Source organism: Taeniopygia guttata, chromosome 1 (genome assembly GCF_048771995.1).
Source record: "Taeniopygia guttata chromosome 1, bTaeGut7.mat, whole genome shotgun sequence".
Lineage (NCBI taxonomy): Eukaryota > Metazoa > Chordata > Aves > Passeriformes > Estrildidae > Taeniopygia > Taeniopygia guttata.
The window spans coordinates 41176639-41192217 of NC_133024.1; the positions used below are offsets into that span (position 1 = coordinate 41176639).

The window sequence follows — 15579 nt, forward strand, 5'->3', positions numbered from 1 at the left end:
AAAACAGACAGATTCTACAAAGAATTGAGATTCTGAATAATCTTTTCCCCTCTCTTTAAACAGACCATTATTGGTGATTGCTTTTATGTTTTTATTACCTCTTTATCTATCCCTCTTGTATTTTTAATGAAGGCACTATTTTCCTGCTTAATGGTAGATTTTTTCACTCTTATTATTCAGAATATTCAGCTTGGCATTTGGTGTGAACTACCACAACATGTAAGAGCTTTTAGTGCATAATACATAAAAAGAATACATTTCAATGACAAAGGAGAACATTCAAAGTTTAGGTATTGTAAAAGTACTCTTACTTTGAATACTCTGTATTATACATCTATGATTAAATTTTCAGTTCCCTTAGTACTATAAGTACATACCTGGGTTAGAGTGCAAAGGATACAATTCCACAGAACTGGATGTATGCATCTGTGCTGATCACTTCTGATCTTGCTGTGTGCTCACAGAAACATCAAGTTTAAGGCAAGCTTAATATAGAGTAGGTTTCTAGGAAATTAAATTAAAATCCTCATTCTAATTTCTACAGCATAGACCCATCTATCTCAGGTACCTAAGTAAGGAACTTAGTTTTCCTATGTACTCAATAAGATAACCTTTCAAATGCAAGTTGTCCCTCTTAAGATCTGCCTACTGATAATTTAGGGAGGTAAAGGTGAGAATATTTTCCAGTAAGTTTTAAGTAAGCTTAAATAAGTGCCTAAGGATAGGTAAGGACAAGTTTGTGCTCGCCTAATGTGACTGTGTACAGTGCCCTCTTTCAACCCAAGAGTTGTTTCATCTTAAATACAGATTCCTAATCATATTCCCTTGTCATCTGAACCAAGGTCTCCTTCCTTCTAGGTACTTACCCAGTCTGTGTGTTCATTCCTATCATGTTGCTTTGGTTTTCCTATGACCCCCTGAAATGTATTCCTGATAATCCTTTTTCTTTTAAATCCTATTTCTCTTCCAACTCAAAACTTAACTTCTGTTGCCTGAGGTGAAAATAGTGAAGTGGAGCAATTGCAAGCATACTACAATCCCTTGGACACTTCTGTGATACACCTGAGAATTCTAATAGGGTGATGTGTCCCACTCATGGTTTTATTAAGGTCCTTCCCAGTATTAACACTCTGTCCCAGTCCATGCATTTGACTCTTATTTTACAGGGCATAAACCAAGACCAGAAAGGTCCAGATTTGATATTATGGGAAACTGTTTAATTATTAGGGTGGTAAAGCAGTGGAAGAGGTCATCCTGAGAGGTTGTTCAGTCTCTGTACTTGAGATTTTTCAAAACCAGATAAACCCCTGAGCAACCTGGTCTAATTTTAAAGCTCATTGTGCTTCCAACAGGAGATTAGACTAGAGACCTCCTTAGTTTCTTTCTAGCATTAATTGTTATATGATCCTATTTTAAAAAATAGATTTTCATTTTCATAACAACCAGAAAGAGACTGATTTGAGAGTACTAAATAAACATTTTCTCAAGCTTTAGCTGATTCAAAGTAGCATAGACTGGTCAATACTGTAGGGAACTTCACTGGGATTTGTGAGAATTAAATACTTTCACCTCTCAAGTTCTAATATCAAACTGGTAATCATACTAATTAGTAATATGTGTTACTATTTTAAAATCTGTAATTCTTTCCTAAATTTGGACAGATGTCCTGCCATCAAATTTGCAGTCTGTTAGTGAAAGTTTGGGGTGTTGAAGCAGTTCAAAGGTGAGGTTAACCTGAGTATTTTGACATGAATCAAATGTATTTTCATCTGTGTCTTGAACATGAATGACTGTTCTAGGTTAAAATTTTGAAAAAATATGTAGGTGGAAAGAGCTATCAGTACAAAAAGTTTCAGCCTAACCCATTAATTAAAAAAAAAATAAAAAAATCAGTGAATTGAAAACTGTGCTGTCAGGGAAACTTTAGGAGTAAATTGTGCTACCATCATACCTGCTATACCTGAGAAAAGAAATGGGATGAACTGTGAAGATTTAAAGATGTTCCATGAACATGTGATGAAGATCATTGTGTGTTATAGTGCTCCAGAACACAGAGAGTTAAGACTTGATTTCTTTTGATTCAGTACTTTTAATTTAAGTGTTTAGCTTTTGGTAATGATAACCCAATATTTTTGAACTACTTTAATGAAATTCACAAAGCAGAAACACAAATAGGCACACTGAAGAAAAAAAAATTGAAATAAAGAATAGATACTGTATTTCCTATTTAAATTATATTGACAAATTTTAGAATTAGATAATTAGAAAAAGACAGCTAACACTGCACAGTAGAGTTAGAAAAATACTTTAATTACTTGATCTTGCAGTCACTACTTCTCAAAATCATTTCAGCTGTATGGAGATACATGTTTATACCTCTAAAGCTGCTTTGATTTCAATCCCCCATATTCACAAAGCAATCATATAAACATTTTTCAGCTTTATAGTATGCATTATATGCAAGTTTATATGAAGTACTACATACTGAATTACCAGTTAAAGTGTATTACATATAAATGTTTTATTGCTTAGCAAATGATGGTAGGCAACAACCCAAAAACAAATTAAAAGATACAAAACTATAGCTAAAAGAATGATATCTGGAAGGCACAAATGTGTGTTTATTATCTGTATTGTTTGTCAGAACATTTGCATATGTGCAGAGCGAAAATGAGGAAGAATAGCAGGAATGATAAAGATACTATGATCAAAACATTCATCAGAGAAATGAATTTTTCACTAAATTAAACAAGAATCTTTTTTGATATACACAATAGCTGGGGCACACAAAGGATTATGAAAGTTTAAAATTAAGTTATGAGAATGAGAGGGTGAAATGGTTTTTTATATAACAGAAGCTATAAAGAGCAGTAGCTCATATTTTCTTTTCATTTTAGCTATCAGAATACTGCCAGAAGCCCTTTTAGGCCTTTGCATACACTGCTGGTTTTAAATCCAGATGTGATCTGGCTTTCCTTACTTGACCCTAACACAACTGAGCAATGTCTTTCTACCCCTGCTGTCCATCCTTGTGCCCATCTTCTGTGGGAGATGTCACTGCAGCCTTCAGCTTCCCTGTGAGGGGAAGAGGAAGGGCAGGCACTGATCTCTGCTCTGTGGTGACCAGTAAGGACCCAAAGGAATGCCCTGAAGCTGAGTCAGGGGAGGTTTAGGCTGCATATCAGGAAAAGGTTTTTCACCCGGGGGTGGCTGGGCACTGGAACAGGCTCCCCAGGGACGTGGTCACAGCATCAGCCTGACAGAGTTCAGAAAACATTTGGGCAATTCTCTCAGGCACATGGTGTGACTCTTGGGGATGTCCTGTGCAGAGCCAGGAGTTGAACTTCCGTGATACCTGTGGATCCCTTCCAACTCAGCATATTGTAGGATTTGAGGTCATTAACTTCTTCTTTACATGCATGATGATCTTCTGTCATGATTGTTTTTTGACTTACTTATCATGCTTGTTTCCTCTGTATCAGAAAGAAGTGGGTTTGTGCCTTGAGAATTTTTTTCTTGAGGTTTGAGCAACTTTCTTGGCCCCTCTTTGCCCTCCAAAACAGTTGCCAACTGCTTCCTGCTAAAAAGATCCCTGTCTAAGCTGAAATCTACTCTCCTGCATTCTGAGGTTGTGATTCTACTACTGGCCTTAAATTCTTCTCTTGGGATTTTAAACCCCAGTCTCATGGTCAGTGCTTGTTTAAAGAAGTTAAAATGATGATTGGGTGTACTATCATCTTGTAGTGCTTCATAGTTCCTATCAAGAATGATAAATAAGAAGCAGAGGTTTGCTTCAGTGAAAGAAAATGAAAAACAAAAGAAAGCACTTCATCATTGCACATCTTTCAAGACTAAAAAATAAGTCAAATCCCAGCAGAAACAACTTGACTTTCTCCCTCAGTCTGCGTTACAATTAAATAGCCCAGACCGTCTGAATGATTAATACATTTTTACTATAAAGCTTAATTATTTATTGTCAAGTGAAAGAGGAGAGAAATAATAAGTTGTTCTCTAACATGCCGTGCACAAAATACACTTTGAAAAATAACTAAAATTTAACAAAAGTGCCTCAAAAATACCAGGTGGTTTTTATACAGTTTAAGGGAGAGACTGCAGTATCACTGAAGAATTCTAATTTCAGTGGCCTTTGTTCCAAATGTATGTATGTATTTTATCAATTGATTTGTGAACTTTCTAGGGTTGCTAAAAATAAAAGGCAGTTGGACCTAATAAGCTAGAAGTTCCCCTTCTTTCTGGAAGGTTTGCAGTTATTTTTTTAATTTAATGTTTTTTTTTGGGTTTTTGTTTTGTTTTTTTTTTTTTTTTCTTTTTTCTTTTTTTTCTTAGTAGGTATGCATTTATATAAGTTGAGGTAGCATGAATATGTAAATAAGAGATCCTGGTCAGATCAGATTGAATTTCCTGTAATTGTCTTGAGTTTTGGTCTGTGACAATTATGGTATGTATTAAGTAGCATATTTTGGGAGATTGTTTCCCTTAAATTTTTAATTACAGATGGAGCCTAGTTAAAGGCAGAGCTTGAGCCTAGTTAAAGGCAGAGCTTGAATTTTGTCTCTAAATTTTGTGGAAAAGAGGCTTTTTACTTATTTATGCACCTCATTAGTTTTTAAATTATAATTAAACAAAGACAATTACTATGAAAAATATATAGGGTTTTTTTGTGGTTTAATATGAATGCAGTTCAAGTATGCTTTGTACTTGAATATGGATATTATTTGTGTTTTGATCAGGTCATGATCAGTAATTAAGTATACAGGAAAGGATAGTTCATAGATAAATTGAAGAGTATTTGCTAGTATATGGTATTTTTGTACTAAAAGAAGTTTGTTTATCCTTCTTCAAGAGTGCATTTGTATTCTCATCACTCAGGTCATTTCACAGCTTCGGATCCTGAGTAGGTCTGTAACTGCTGGCTGCAAATTTGACAGAGAAATATGGTCTACAGAACTTTCTCCCATCCTCAACCTATGGAAGAAACTTAATCAGGTAGGAATGTAGCTAATTTGAAAAGACAACTTTTTTTTTTTTTTTTTCTGGTAAATACATTAAAAATGTAGTCTAAGGACATATCTCAAGTATTGAAACATAAGAAAAGAAAACTAAATTAAATGCATTTGAGGTAGAAAGTACAATGTTAGGTGCATAATTAGCTATGAAGTCTGTATGTAATATAACAGGCTATCACCTTTTTTCTCCATATGGAGAGGAGATCACACTCAAAACATGAGACTAGCATCCTTTGTGTGTTTCCAAGAACAATGCTAATGTACTTTAGATTTTTATTTAGTGTCTTCATTTATCTAATATTCACAAGGCAATGTTTAATGATTTCAAATACCGTAAAGTTTTTCCTATGTAGTGTTGAAATATGGTGTTAGCTTTAAACTGAGGTTCATGAAAATCCCCTCTGCAGTATCCAGTATCATTCCCTTTATGTTCTGTTGTTGGTCTAGCTTGGTTCAGTTGGGTATTGTTTTTTAACTTATATTGTAAAGCTTGGTTTCCAACCATTGAATTCTTATTCCAGGCATACATTTAGATGTGATGTGTGTGAATGCAGACACTCTACAGACTTGGGAAGAATCTCTCCCACCTCATGCTAGGTGCTCACTTAGACATTTTGCCATTATTTTGTCTCCTCAGTGACCAAGTAATAGATCAGAGATGTGGTGGCCTAAAACTGTTTTGTACATAGCAACATTGTAATGGGAAAAACCTTTCCCTTACCCAACCACATACATTGAAGTGACATGAGGTACACATTAGAATTTATCATTACATTTTGAGGTATTTCATTGAATTCTCATCTAATCCATGCTAAGTGGGTAGGTCTAGATTAGATATTAGGAAATTCTTTTCTGAGAGATTGTGAGGCTCTGGCACAGGTTTCCCAGAGGGCTAGCTGATCCCTGAAATACTCAAAACCAGGTTAAATGAGGCTTTGAACAGCCTGGTCTATGGACAGTATCCCTGCCTGTTCAGAAGGGCTGGATCTAGATAATGTTTAAGGTCCCTTTCAACCCGAAACATTCAAGGATGCTGTATTATCTTGAAGTTTCTTTGATTGTCTAAAGGTTTTATGCCAATAGCAGATAATTAAATTACTCTTTTGAATATATCCTTTAGAATAGAATGCCTTTTATGCTTTTATATCCTATAAAAGGATAAAACCTTTTATAGGTTTTATTTTTTGTGTGGTGGATATTTTCTTGAGTGTTTCAAAAAAAATTTAAATAATAATATTTTAATCAAAATTAGTTTTCATGATCTCTTCAACCAGTAATTGCTTCCAGCTTTGAAAAGGCCTAGACATCTTTAATATTTCATAGACATTGCATGCAGTTCTACATTCTCATTCTAGATTGATAATTCAATGAAGGCATCATTTTTGTTTGCAGAATTTTTAAAGACCTGGAAATTGGGATGAAGAAGATAGTTGAATTGCTGCTTAAGTTAACAATCATAAATTATTTTATTTATGCATTAATGGGCAGAGAATGTGAAACTAAAACAGTTTCCTAGATATGAAGAAGTAAAATTAAAAAAAAATATTCCTGAAGTCTGTAAAAAAAAATATTCCAGAGGCAAAAAGACGCTCAGAAGTTTGTTAATATGTAGACAAAGATTAAGTTGTTTTACACATTTTTATTCCCATGTTGAGTGTGTAAGTCAAGGATTAATTAAAAAAAAAAAAAAGGATTATCTTCCAAATAGCTTGAAAACAGTTGTTGTGCATCTATGTACTGACAATTCTGAACTTCAACAAAATTTACCATTTCACATAGGTATGTCCTGTAGAATTTACATCTCAATGACAGATCATAATCTTGCAGTGTTGACATATTTTTCTCTTTGCACTCTTAATGGAACTCCAAAGCTAACTACACTTGCTGCAAACAGAAGCACCAGGAGGAAGTGGTAAAGAAAAATAATGAGCAATTCCCTGCAGCTGGGAGAAGGATGCTCCTGTTTTCTGACCTCATCTGTTGTTTGGGGAGTTTTGCTGCCTTCTGGGGGCTCAGCTGTGGCACATTGTGGAAAAGCTGCTGAGGCTGGTCTGGCCCTCAGCCTGTCACCCCTTGGAGCTGCACTACCCCTGGCAGTGGACTGGAATCTATGTGGAAAAGCTCCAAGGGGTCATGTTCTTGGATGGACACTGGGTACAGGTCTGGGCAACCTGCTGTAGCACCTGGCAATCTCCAGAGGTTCCTCCCAGCCTCAGCTCTTTTGTGGTTCTGTGAATAGGAGTAATTTTTGTTCAGTTTTCAGAGCCTATCACATTCTTTGTGGTCAAATAGCAAAAATGGCAGATATGCTTTGGAAATTTTAGGTATTTTCAGTTTAGACATTTCAAAATGGGAAATAATTAGAATACATTAATACAGTAGCAAGGACTTACTTGTTACTTTTTCAGAAATATTTTTGGTAGTTCTCAGTGCCTCATTTTTTTTTTCAGACCATGATGCAAAACCATTTTATTGTTGCTACCAATTATTCAGATATCCTGAAATTGTTGAAGGAGGTTTACTATTCTTTATCTATCTATAAGAATAGAATCATGGCAGTTGCTTCTCCTTCATCCACTGATTATTAGTTTAGCCAGAATTCAGACTCTGATTTTTTTAATTGAATTTTACTTTAAATGAAGTAGATACTTAAAATGTGCTTCCAATCAGCGTGCATCTGTGTTGAAATTACACAAGCAAAGCCATTCTGATCTAATACAGAATATCTTGACATTTTCACCTATATTAGACTCATTTGAAAGCATACGTGTTAATTCTTGCCATTGAAAACATCCTTGTAATGAATACTGTCCTAAGACTGCTTTTACAGTGTTTTGCAGCATGATTTAATAACAGCTTGACACTTACCAAATTAATTAAACTCTCATGAACCTGCCATTTAGTTAGAAAAAAACATCTACTCACATGCTCAGTATTAACTTACATGAAGGACTTGTTGATCTATAAAATAAAGTCTTCACTGAGTAAGTTGTAAAATGTTACACAAATTTTAAAAACCCTTCCTGAATGTGGGAGGGTGGTGCACTACATATTGTTGGCAAGGGCTGGGACTTGAATCAGAGTGAATTCAACCAGTGTCTGTCCTGGTGTCCATTCACTTTATTCCCTGACAGGCTGTGGCTTAGGACCTGTACAAGCCCTCACTGTCACATCAGTGGGTCAGCTGGATGTCAGTGTCCTGTGGAATTGGGGAACCACGCATCATACAATAGTTGTCAGGGATGTATGAGGACACAAGGGGAGTGCATAAGTGTTCCATCATGTCCAAATGGACATGAGGAGAGGAAGAGAGAGGAATCAGTGCTATATTTTTATTGTAAGGTGGTTGTATTTTCTGCCTTGTTTCAGAAAACCCCTATATCAGCTCTGTGAAAGTTAGAACACCCACCCACAAAAATTTCAGCAGCAACTCCTTCAAAGTTGTTAACTGAATATATGATTATAAATTATGTGTTCTACATCTTTTGTCATGTTTGTAAATTGTAACTAATTATTTTCATAAAGTTGCATAATGTTGCAAGAAAATTGTAGAAGTAGTTTTAAGAAATTAATTACTTGTCTCTCTTTTATAAACCGTTATAGAATCATAGAATCATAGAATATCCTGAATTGGTATGGAACCACAAGGATCATTAAAATCCAACTCCTGGCACTGTACAGAACAGCCCCAAGAATCACACCATGTGCCTGGTACTCATTAGCTGCCTCAGCTTTAAAAAAATAAGAGTCTTTTCCATGAAGGAAAATCGGTGAAACAGAAATATAGGGTCATCCTTTATTTTCAACAATGAAAAGCATGTGAAAAACAGAGGCTAATATCCAAAAAAAAAAAAAAATTGGCTGAGAGACTCAAAGGAGGAGGCAAAATAGGTACATCAAAAAGGCAATGGAAAATTCTAAAACCCATCACCACTACCACCACCAAAATTGCATTTTGAATCAAATGCAGAACTAGTAAAGGTATATGAGTTTATTTTCATTGTATTTGTTACATTTCTGAGGACACAGTTTTCAGAACATACTGGAGTTTGCAAAAGCTTGAGTTTAAGAAGGTAACAAAGTGAAGCTCTGGGACAGTTTAAGTGAGACTTTATGAAGTCTTACATTATACTTAGACAGCAACACATACAGAACTGAAAGAGGGAAAATTATCAAGTCTGAAAATACACCTGATTAATATTGGTAGCAAAATACAGTATTAGAATATACCTTCAGTTTCTTATGATTAGGAAAAGCACTCAGTAGTTCAGCAGCTCTTCGTCTTAATTTCCAAGCAGGTCATGAGTATACACGTATTTTAAAAGCTGATGTGAGTTATGTACATAATGGATTTTAAGAGAATGTAATAGGACATTAAATGTATAAGCTGATATTGGTATTCATGTTTAATTTTCCTATGGAAATGACAGATGGGTTGTTTCAACAGATTCTCAGAGGACAGCATTAGAAAGAGTGATGAAATGAATCTGAAATTCATAGGAGACTCTTATGTAAAGGACAATATTGAGGAACTTAGAGGACTTCTCTTTCAATAAGCTCTTGTGAATTATGAGAGTGTCAAAGATTGAGCAAAGCCTCCAAGGTGGAATGTCTTGGGTTTTTCTTTATTTTGTGCAATTAAACACCTCAATAAGAAATTATCAGATAGCTAATGCTGGTTTTGTATTATAATTTACATATACTCAGCAAATTATGGTCTCAGAAAAACTGATGTGAAACTGGTACTTTGTGGTTGTGATTTTTGAATGCATGCAAAGAAAAAATGCAAAGCATAAGAGTTGTAAATACTGTATACTTTGGCATCAGTACTGACCAAAGTTACTTTGGTCAGTAACTCTGTTGTAAACCTTTTTAACAATGTTGGAAGACTTTATCCTGAATTTTTCTGTTGGTGAGTCGTAAGCCAAAGTATTGCTCATTCATTTAGCTTCTCTCATGTTTTAGCTTGGTAGCTGAGTGGAGTATGAGCTTGAAATTAAAAATATAAAAGTTCTGACAAATACATAGTGCCTAGGAAAGATTGTAGAGGTAAATATCCTGTGTCTTCTGGAAAGCAAGGTGCCATGTGACAATTCAGAAATTTATTTAACCTGAAAAATAATCAAAACTTGTTAAGACTACATATGTCAGAGAAATTAAAATCTGATTTTATCTTTACTAAACTACTAGAAATTGAAATAGCAAATTATTTTTTCCCATAGGTTAGGGTTTACTTTTTGCATTTGTGCCTTATAGAGTTTTACAAGAAGTTTTTAATTTTATAACTGGAATTCATTGCAGCATCTTGCCACATTTCAGGTTGGCAGTTTCCAAATACATGCAAAAATATATTAATGTAATAAGTTGCATATGAATTAAGATTTGCAAAATTGCACCATCTCTTAAAATTATTGAATAAATTTGGATTTTCAGTGGCTTTAATGAAAAGGAAATAAGTAGTAAAAATGGTAATATAAGAGCAGCAGTACTTTTCAGAGTCTGAGTCACTCAAGATTTACACATAACATGATATTTATTTTTATTTATAGTATTTAATTCAATTCTACGTTGAACTAGTCTCACGAAGAACTGGCAGTACAGTTTAGAGTACCCAGTAATATAATATCTTGTGTTGAGTACACCACTGCTTTTTATATTAACACATTAGCACTAATACTGAAAGCAGTGATTCAGCTAAGTGAAGATTTTTCAGCAATTCAAGTACTTTTGAAGTAACTGGGTAGACAGACTTGTTTCAGAAGAGTGGTGCCTTTATTGAACATGTCACAGACAGTACTGGAAGTTCACTATACTTTTAATTTAGTGTCAGAAAAGGGATGATATCGTTGCTACTTCAAAGCTAACAAGGTCATATCAAGTATCATGAATTAAACAAATAATGTGTGGTACAACAGCATCGTTTCCCTGAGTTTATTAAGTGGATATCACATGTTCTTTCTTAGAATTCTAACCTGATCCATCAGAAGGTGTCTTCTCCTGCAGAACAACAAGGGTCTCCCATCTTATCATTCATTACTCTGGAGCAATTCAATGCCATTCGCCTTGTGCAGAGTGTCCATCAGTCACTTGCTTCTTTAAGTAAAGTCATCAGAGGCACCTCACTACTGAGTTCTGAAGTGCAAAGGCTAGCAAGTGCTCTGTTAAACCAGAAGGTAAGTCATTTTGTAATGAATATACATTAAAATATACATTGAAAAAAATCCAAGGAAACTGAACTAATACTCATTTTAATGTTCTAAATTTTTTTATTGATAAAGACTCTAAAGTGGAGTTCTTTTAAAGATAGAAACTCTAAAACAAAACCAGTTTTTTCTGTAAGATTTTTCAGAACTTCAGAATCTTCTGAATGTATTACTCTCTTCTATAGTTTTCTCTTAAAGACAAATCCAATAAGTTTAGAAGTTGTGGAATACTATTTCAATTTCAAATACCAATTCATACTCGATAAGCTAAATATAATAGCCAGTAGAATATGTAAATCTGTCCCCTTATTTAGTCTTTATATTTTCTTAAAATTTAAATTATATTTGCATTTAAATTATATTTGCAATTAAATTATATTTGCATTTATTCAGTATGGGGTATTGGCATACCTCATTAGAAAAGCTGTGCCCATCATACCAACCTATAATCTCACCCTATATTCTTGATGTACAAGAAATCAGTCAGAATTATATGTACTTTCTCCATGTCTTTTGGCATCAAACTGGGCATGTTTATAAACTGGTACATTTAGTGACAGCAAATTTACATGCTCTATCATGAATATCTAGATAATTGAGTTAAAAGATAGTCAAACATTGATGTGACATGAAGCTGGTTTTGTTTTGCCTCCAGCAACTGATAAATTCTGTCAATGCTAATGCATAGATATTGAGATTGTTTCTGCAATGAACAATAATTCCTATTAACATCCTGTTTATCTTGTTGAAAATTTTTGTATGCATTTATTGATAAATCAAATTCTAATCAAAACAATGAAATTTGTTGTCTTTTGAGATTCACAAGACAGCATTTGTTAGCAAAATGGCTGTACAGTTAGAATAAATTAAGTTTTCTTGTTAGCAATCTCATTGCATTTTAAAACATGTTTTGACTATATGGTAGAAACTGGCACTAAGTCCAAGTTATAGTGAATGGAAGTGATCCATGTAATGGCCATTCTTTAGTTCTTACAGTTATATTTCATGTTACTGAGCAAGACAGCATAGCTTGCTTGTGTGCTTTGGCTGTATGCTTCTATTGGAACTGGCAGGAGCTGTGAAGCTGATCACTGCCTCAAAAAGTTTCTTAAAAATTCTGCACTTTAACCTGTCGCAAGCATCAGTTCATTGCTTCCTGATGTATTGACCAGTGCTTCTGTCATTTCATCTGCTTACTTACCCACTTTCCTTGACATGGATTGTGACCATATAGCAATTTTTTCAGCAGCCTTCCAGAGAGGCTAATGCCACGTTCTTGGCATGGCAGCTACATTTCACTCTATTTGTCATCCTAAAGTGATTTTTTTCATGTGTTTTCTATACACTCTTCTTGTTTAGTGTTTTCATGTTTTATGTAGCAAAGGATTATTTTTCAAAAGCTGTATTTTAAACCCACTAGGTTGTAGCTCTTTTAAGATTGTAGCACCTGAAGAAACCACTGGATGAATAATAGAAATGCAAAATTCAATAAATGTATGACTTCTAAAGGTTTCAGCAATGTGCTGTATTTGTGTAAAATTGGTATGTTAGCCCCATACTAGCCACTGTAAAGAAAATTAACTCCACCCCAGCCAAAAAGAGCATAAGCACATCTGAGATACACTTGCACAACAATTAGCTAAGCAATTTCTTTAGACTTAAAGTAATTTAGAGTGATATATTAATATTAGGCAAATGCCTTGTAAGTGATAGATTGATGAGCTATCTGTAAATGCAATCTAGTAAAAGAGGCTGCAAAAATGCAATGTCTCAAATAAAAAATAAGTTTCAAAAAATCCTAATTAGGAAAAACCCCATGCAGTTAACTGTCCTTTATTAATTGTTTTGTATTCTAGTTTATTTAATTAATTTTTAATTAGTATCCTTGAATCTAGTTACATTTTGGGTTTTATCTATAAAAGGTAAACACAGGGTATTTACTTTGGAAAATACATTTTTGCAAACTTCCAGGATCAGATTTTGAGTACCTGTTCAGTACATATGCTATTAGAATGGGAACAGTATAAGCTGTTGATTCTGCTTAGCATCTTCAGTAGTGTGCAATATTCCACAGGTACTAATTTACATTAATTCTCTTTCTCATAAGTAGGAGAATCTTGCAGTCACTTTCAGTGTGCTTTAGATTCCTGTGGAGTAGGTAAAATTAGTGTTTCTATCCTTATTAAGGAGGAAGTTTAAGACATGCACTTTTAAGCCTTTCTTTTTGAAGTCAATGAGAAATTTATATGGGGAAGTCTTGGAGGACTTTTTTTCTCAGTGTTGCTCTACAAAAGCTCTAAGGTGATGAGAAATAATCATGCAGAGGAATTGTAGCAGATTCTCTTTACCACAGAGTTGCATGACTGCATTTGAAGTCTGAGGAGGCTGCAGCAAAGGAGTGGGAAACTGGCTGCAGTTGAAAGATGACATTGTGACTTTCCAAGACATAATACTCTTAGGCCTTTTGGAACTATTTGTGGACCACTGATGTTTCCTCCTTATTGAATAGCAGAGCCTCTTGCAAGTTCTCCATCAACACTGTGGCTGGGCCACAAAAAGAATTAGCAGGAATACAACCTTTCTGTTTGTGGTTGTATGTTCTTGATCATTATATTGCTGGTGTTGCCTTTTTTTTTTTTTTTTTTTTTTTTTCTTTAGATCTATTTGATCTCCAGGTTATTTATTTTTATTCAAGTTGCCAACTTAAAATGAAATGACAATGGGTTTGATTCTTTCAGTGTGTATATATTTTTATTTCAGTGTCCTGTCATGTGGCAAAGCAAGTGGGAAGGTCCAGAAGATCCTTTGCAATATCTTAGAAGTCTTGTAGCTCGAGCACTTGCTATACAGGTAATTTTAAAGAGTTATTTTTTACTCAGTGTGCTGGTATTCAATGACATTATTATGTATTATGTAATTTCACTACAGTAGACCTTTACAAACACAGGTCCAAGAGAATTTTAGATGTGTGAAAAGGTATATAAAAATCTAAAGATCAAGAAATAATGGGATAATATTGTTAGTTACTTCACATAGTGAAGTGAATTACATCTTAGTCATTAGTCTTTATGGTGAGCTGTGGGGGGAAAAAGACTTTTTCTACCCAGATTAAATTTTATGTTTAAGTCAAGACACACTCTTTAATCTGGTAGAGAGATGCCAATCAAGACATAAGTGAAGCGTTTCTATTAAAAGTAATGTAGAAATTCATAGCTGTCTAGTTTTGGAAGAAAGCAGTGAAAAGATCTGCATTCTCAAGGTTTTCAAGGGGACATAAGAGAAGCTGTCTATCTACAGTGTGACAGTTAAGAGGTTAATTTTTAGTTAAGATAAACCTATATATAATTTGATTGACAGAAGTGGTGTATTTGAGGTAATACAAAGAGAAATAAAAGTAATTTATCTAAATTAATTAGTATTTAAGGAAACAGATTCCTTACCTGTGTTGGATACATAGAGAGAAAATTGTGAGAACCTGAAGGAGAGGAAGACTGCTTTAGAAAGGACATATCTTTGTTACCTCCAGGCAATAAATAGAAAGCTGTTGGTTTTGATCTTGGTTTAACACATCTTGTCCAATGGGATACCAAGCTTTTTGTCAACATTTATGTTGACGGTCAAATTCAGAAGAAAGATTTGAGGGCCATGTGTCTTCTTGGCATTACTTTTTCTAAATAAACTGTCAAATAAATGTCTCCAAAGTATTAATAAGATTCTTATCAAACAGTTTATTTTGACTAATACTTATTCTTTATCCCTTTCCTTCAAAAAAAAGCTTAAAGTTCAAAGCAGGAAAAAATATAAATATGTGTAACAACAAGTTATAATGTTATTTGGTCATAAAACTGGAGTTGAACTTAGTCCCATCTGTCTTTTTGCTGACTATTATAGCCTTTAGTATTTAAAAAAACCCATTATTTGTGGTGAGTCAGTGTGTCTGTAAGCTTCAAGAGTGTTTGCAACTTCTACTTTCATTTGGTTGTGACCAAACTGCGTGCAATTTTCCTTACTTATATGATTTATTTTTAATGGCAGTCTGAGATTAGAGTTTGAGCTTCTGTGTGGAGTGTACCTCCCATACAAAGTCATAATGCAGAAGTGACGGGATGAAATTAGTTTTAATAGTAACAGATGATTTTCAACCACAAATATCCCAAAAGTTTTTATTTCCATATATTACTCCAGTCAGCTATTGACTAATGTGTTGCATTATATTTGCTGCATTACCATGATAGTAATCTTCCTTTCTCATTTCTCAAACTACTGACAAAATAGTGCATTTGGATTAGTAATTTTTATGAAAGTTACTATGAAGGACTCATTTACAGTTTTTAACAGTTATTTATTGT

At 34.2% G+C, this 15579-nt stretch overlaps 1 protein-coding gene across 2 annotated transcripts in view; it reads left to right on the top strand.

The window, feature by feature from the left end:
- The window catches only part of DYNC2H1 (dynein cytoplasmic 2 heavy chain 1), a 143355-nt gene that overhangs the window by 103297 nt on the left and 24479 nt on the right, over positions 1-15579 (top strand). For both annotated transcript variants that reach the window (XM_030269960.4, XM_072927487.1), the window contains 3 exons: positions 4891-5007; positions 10991-11200; positions 13991-14080. In XM_030269960.4, coding sequence (XP_030125820.4) covers positions 4891-5007; positions 10991-11200; positions 13991-14080 — 417 coding nt within the window. The remainder of the gene's footprint in view (positions 1-4890; positions 5008-10990; positions 11201-13990; positions 14081-15579) is intronic.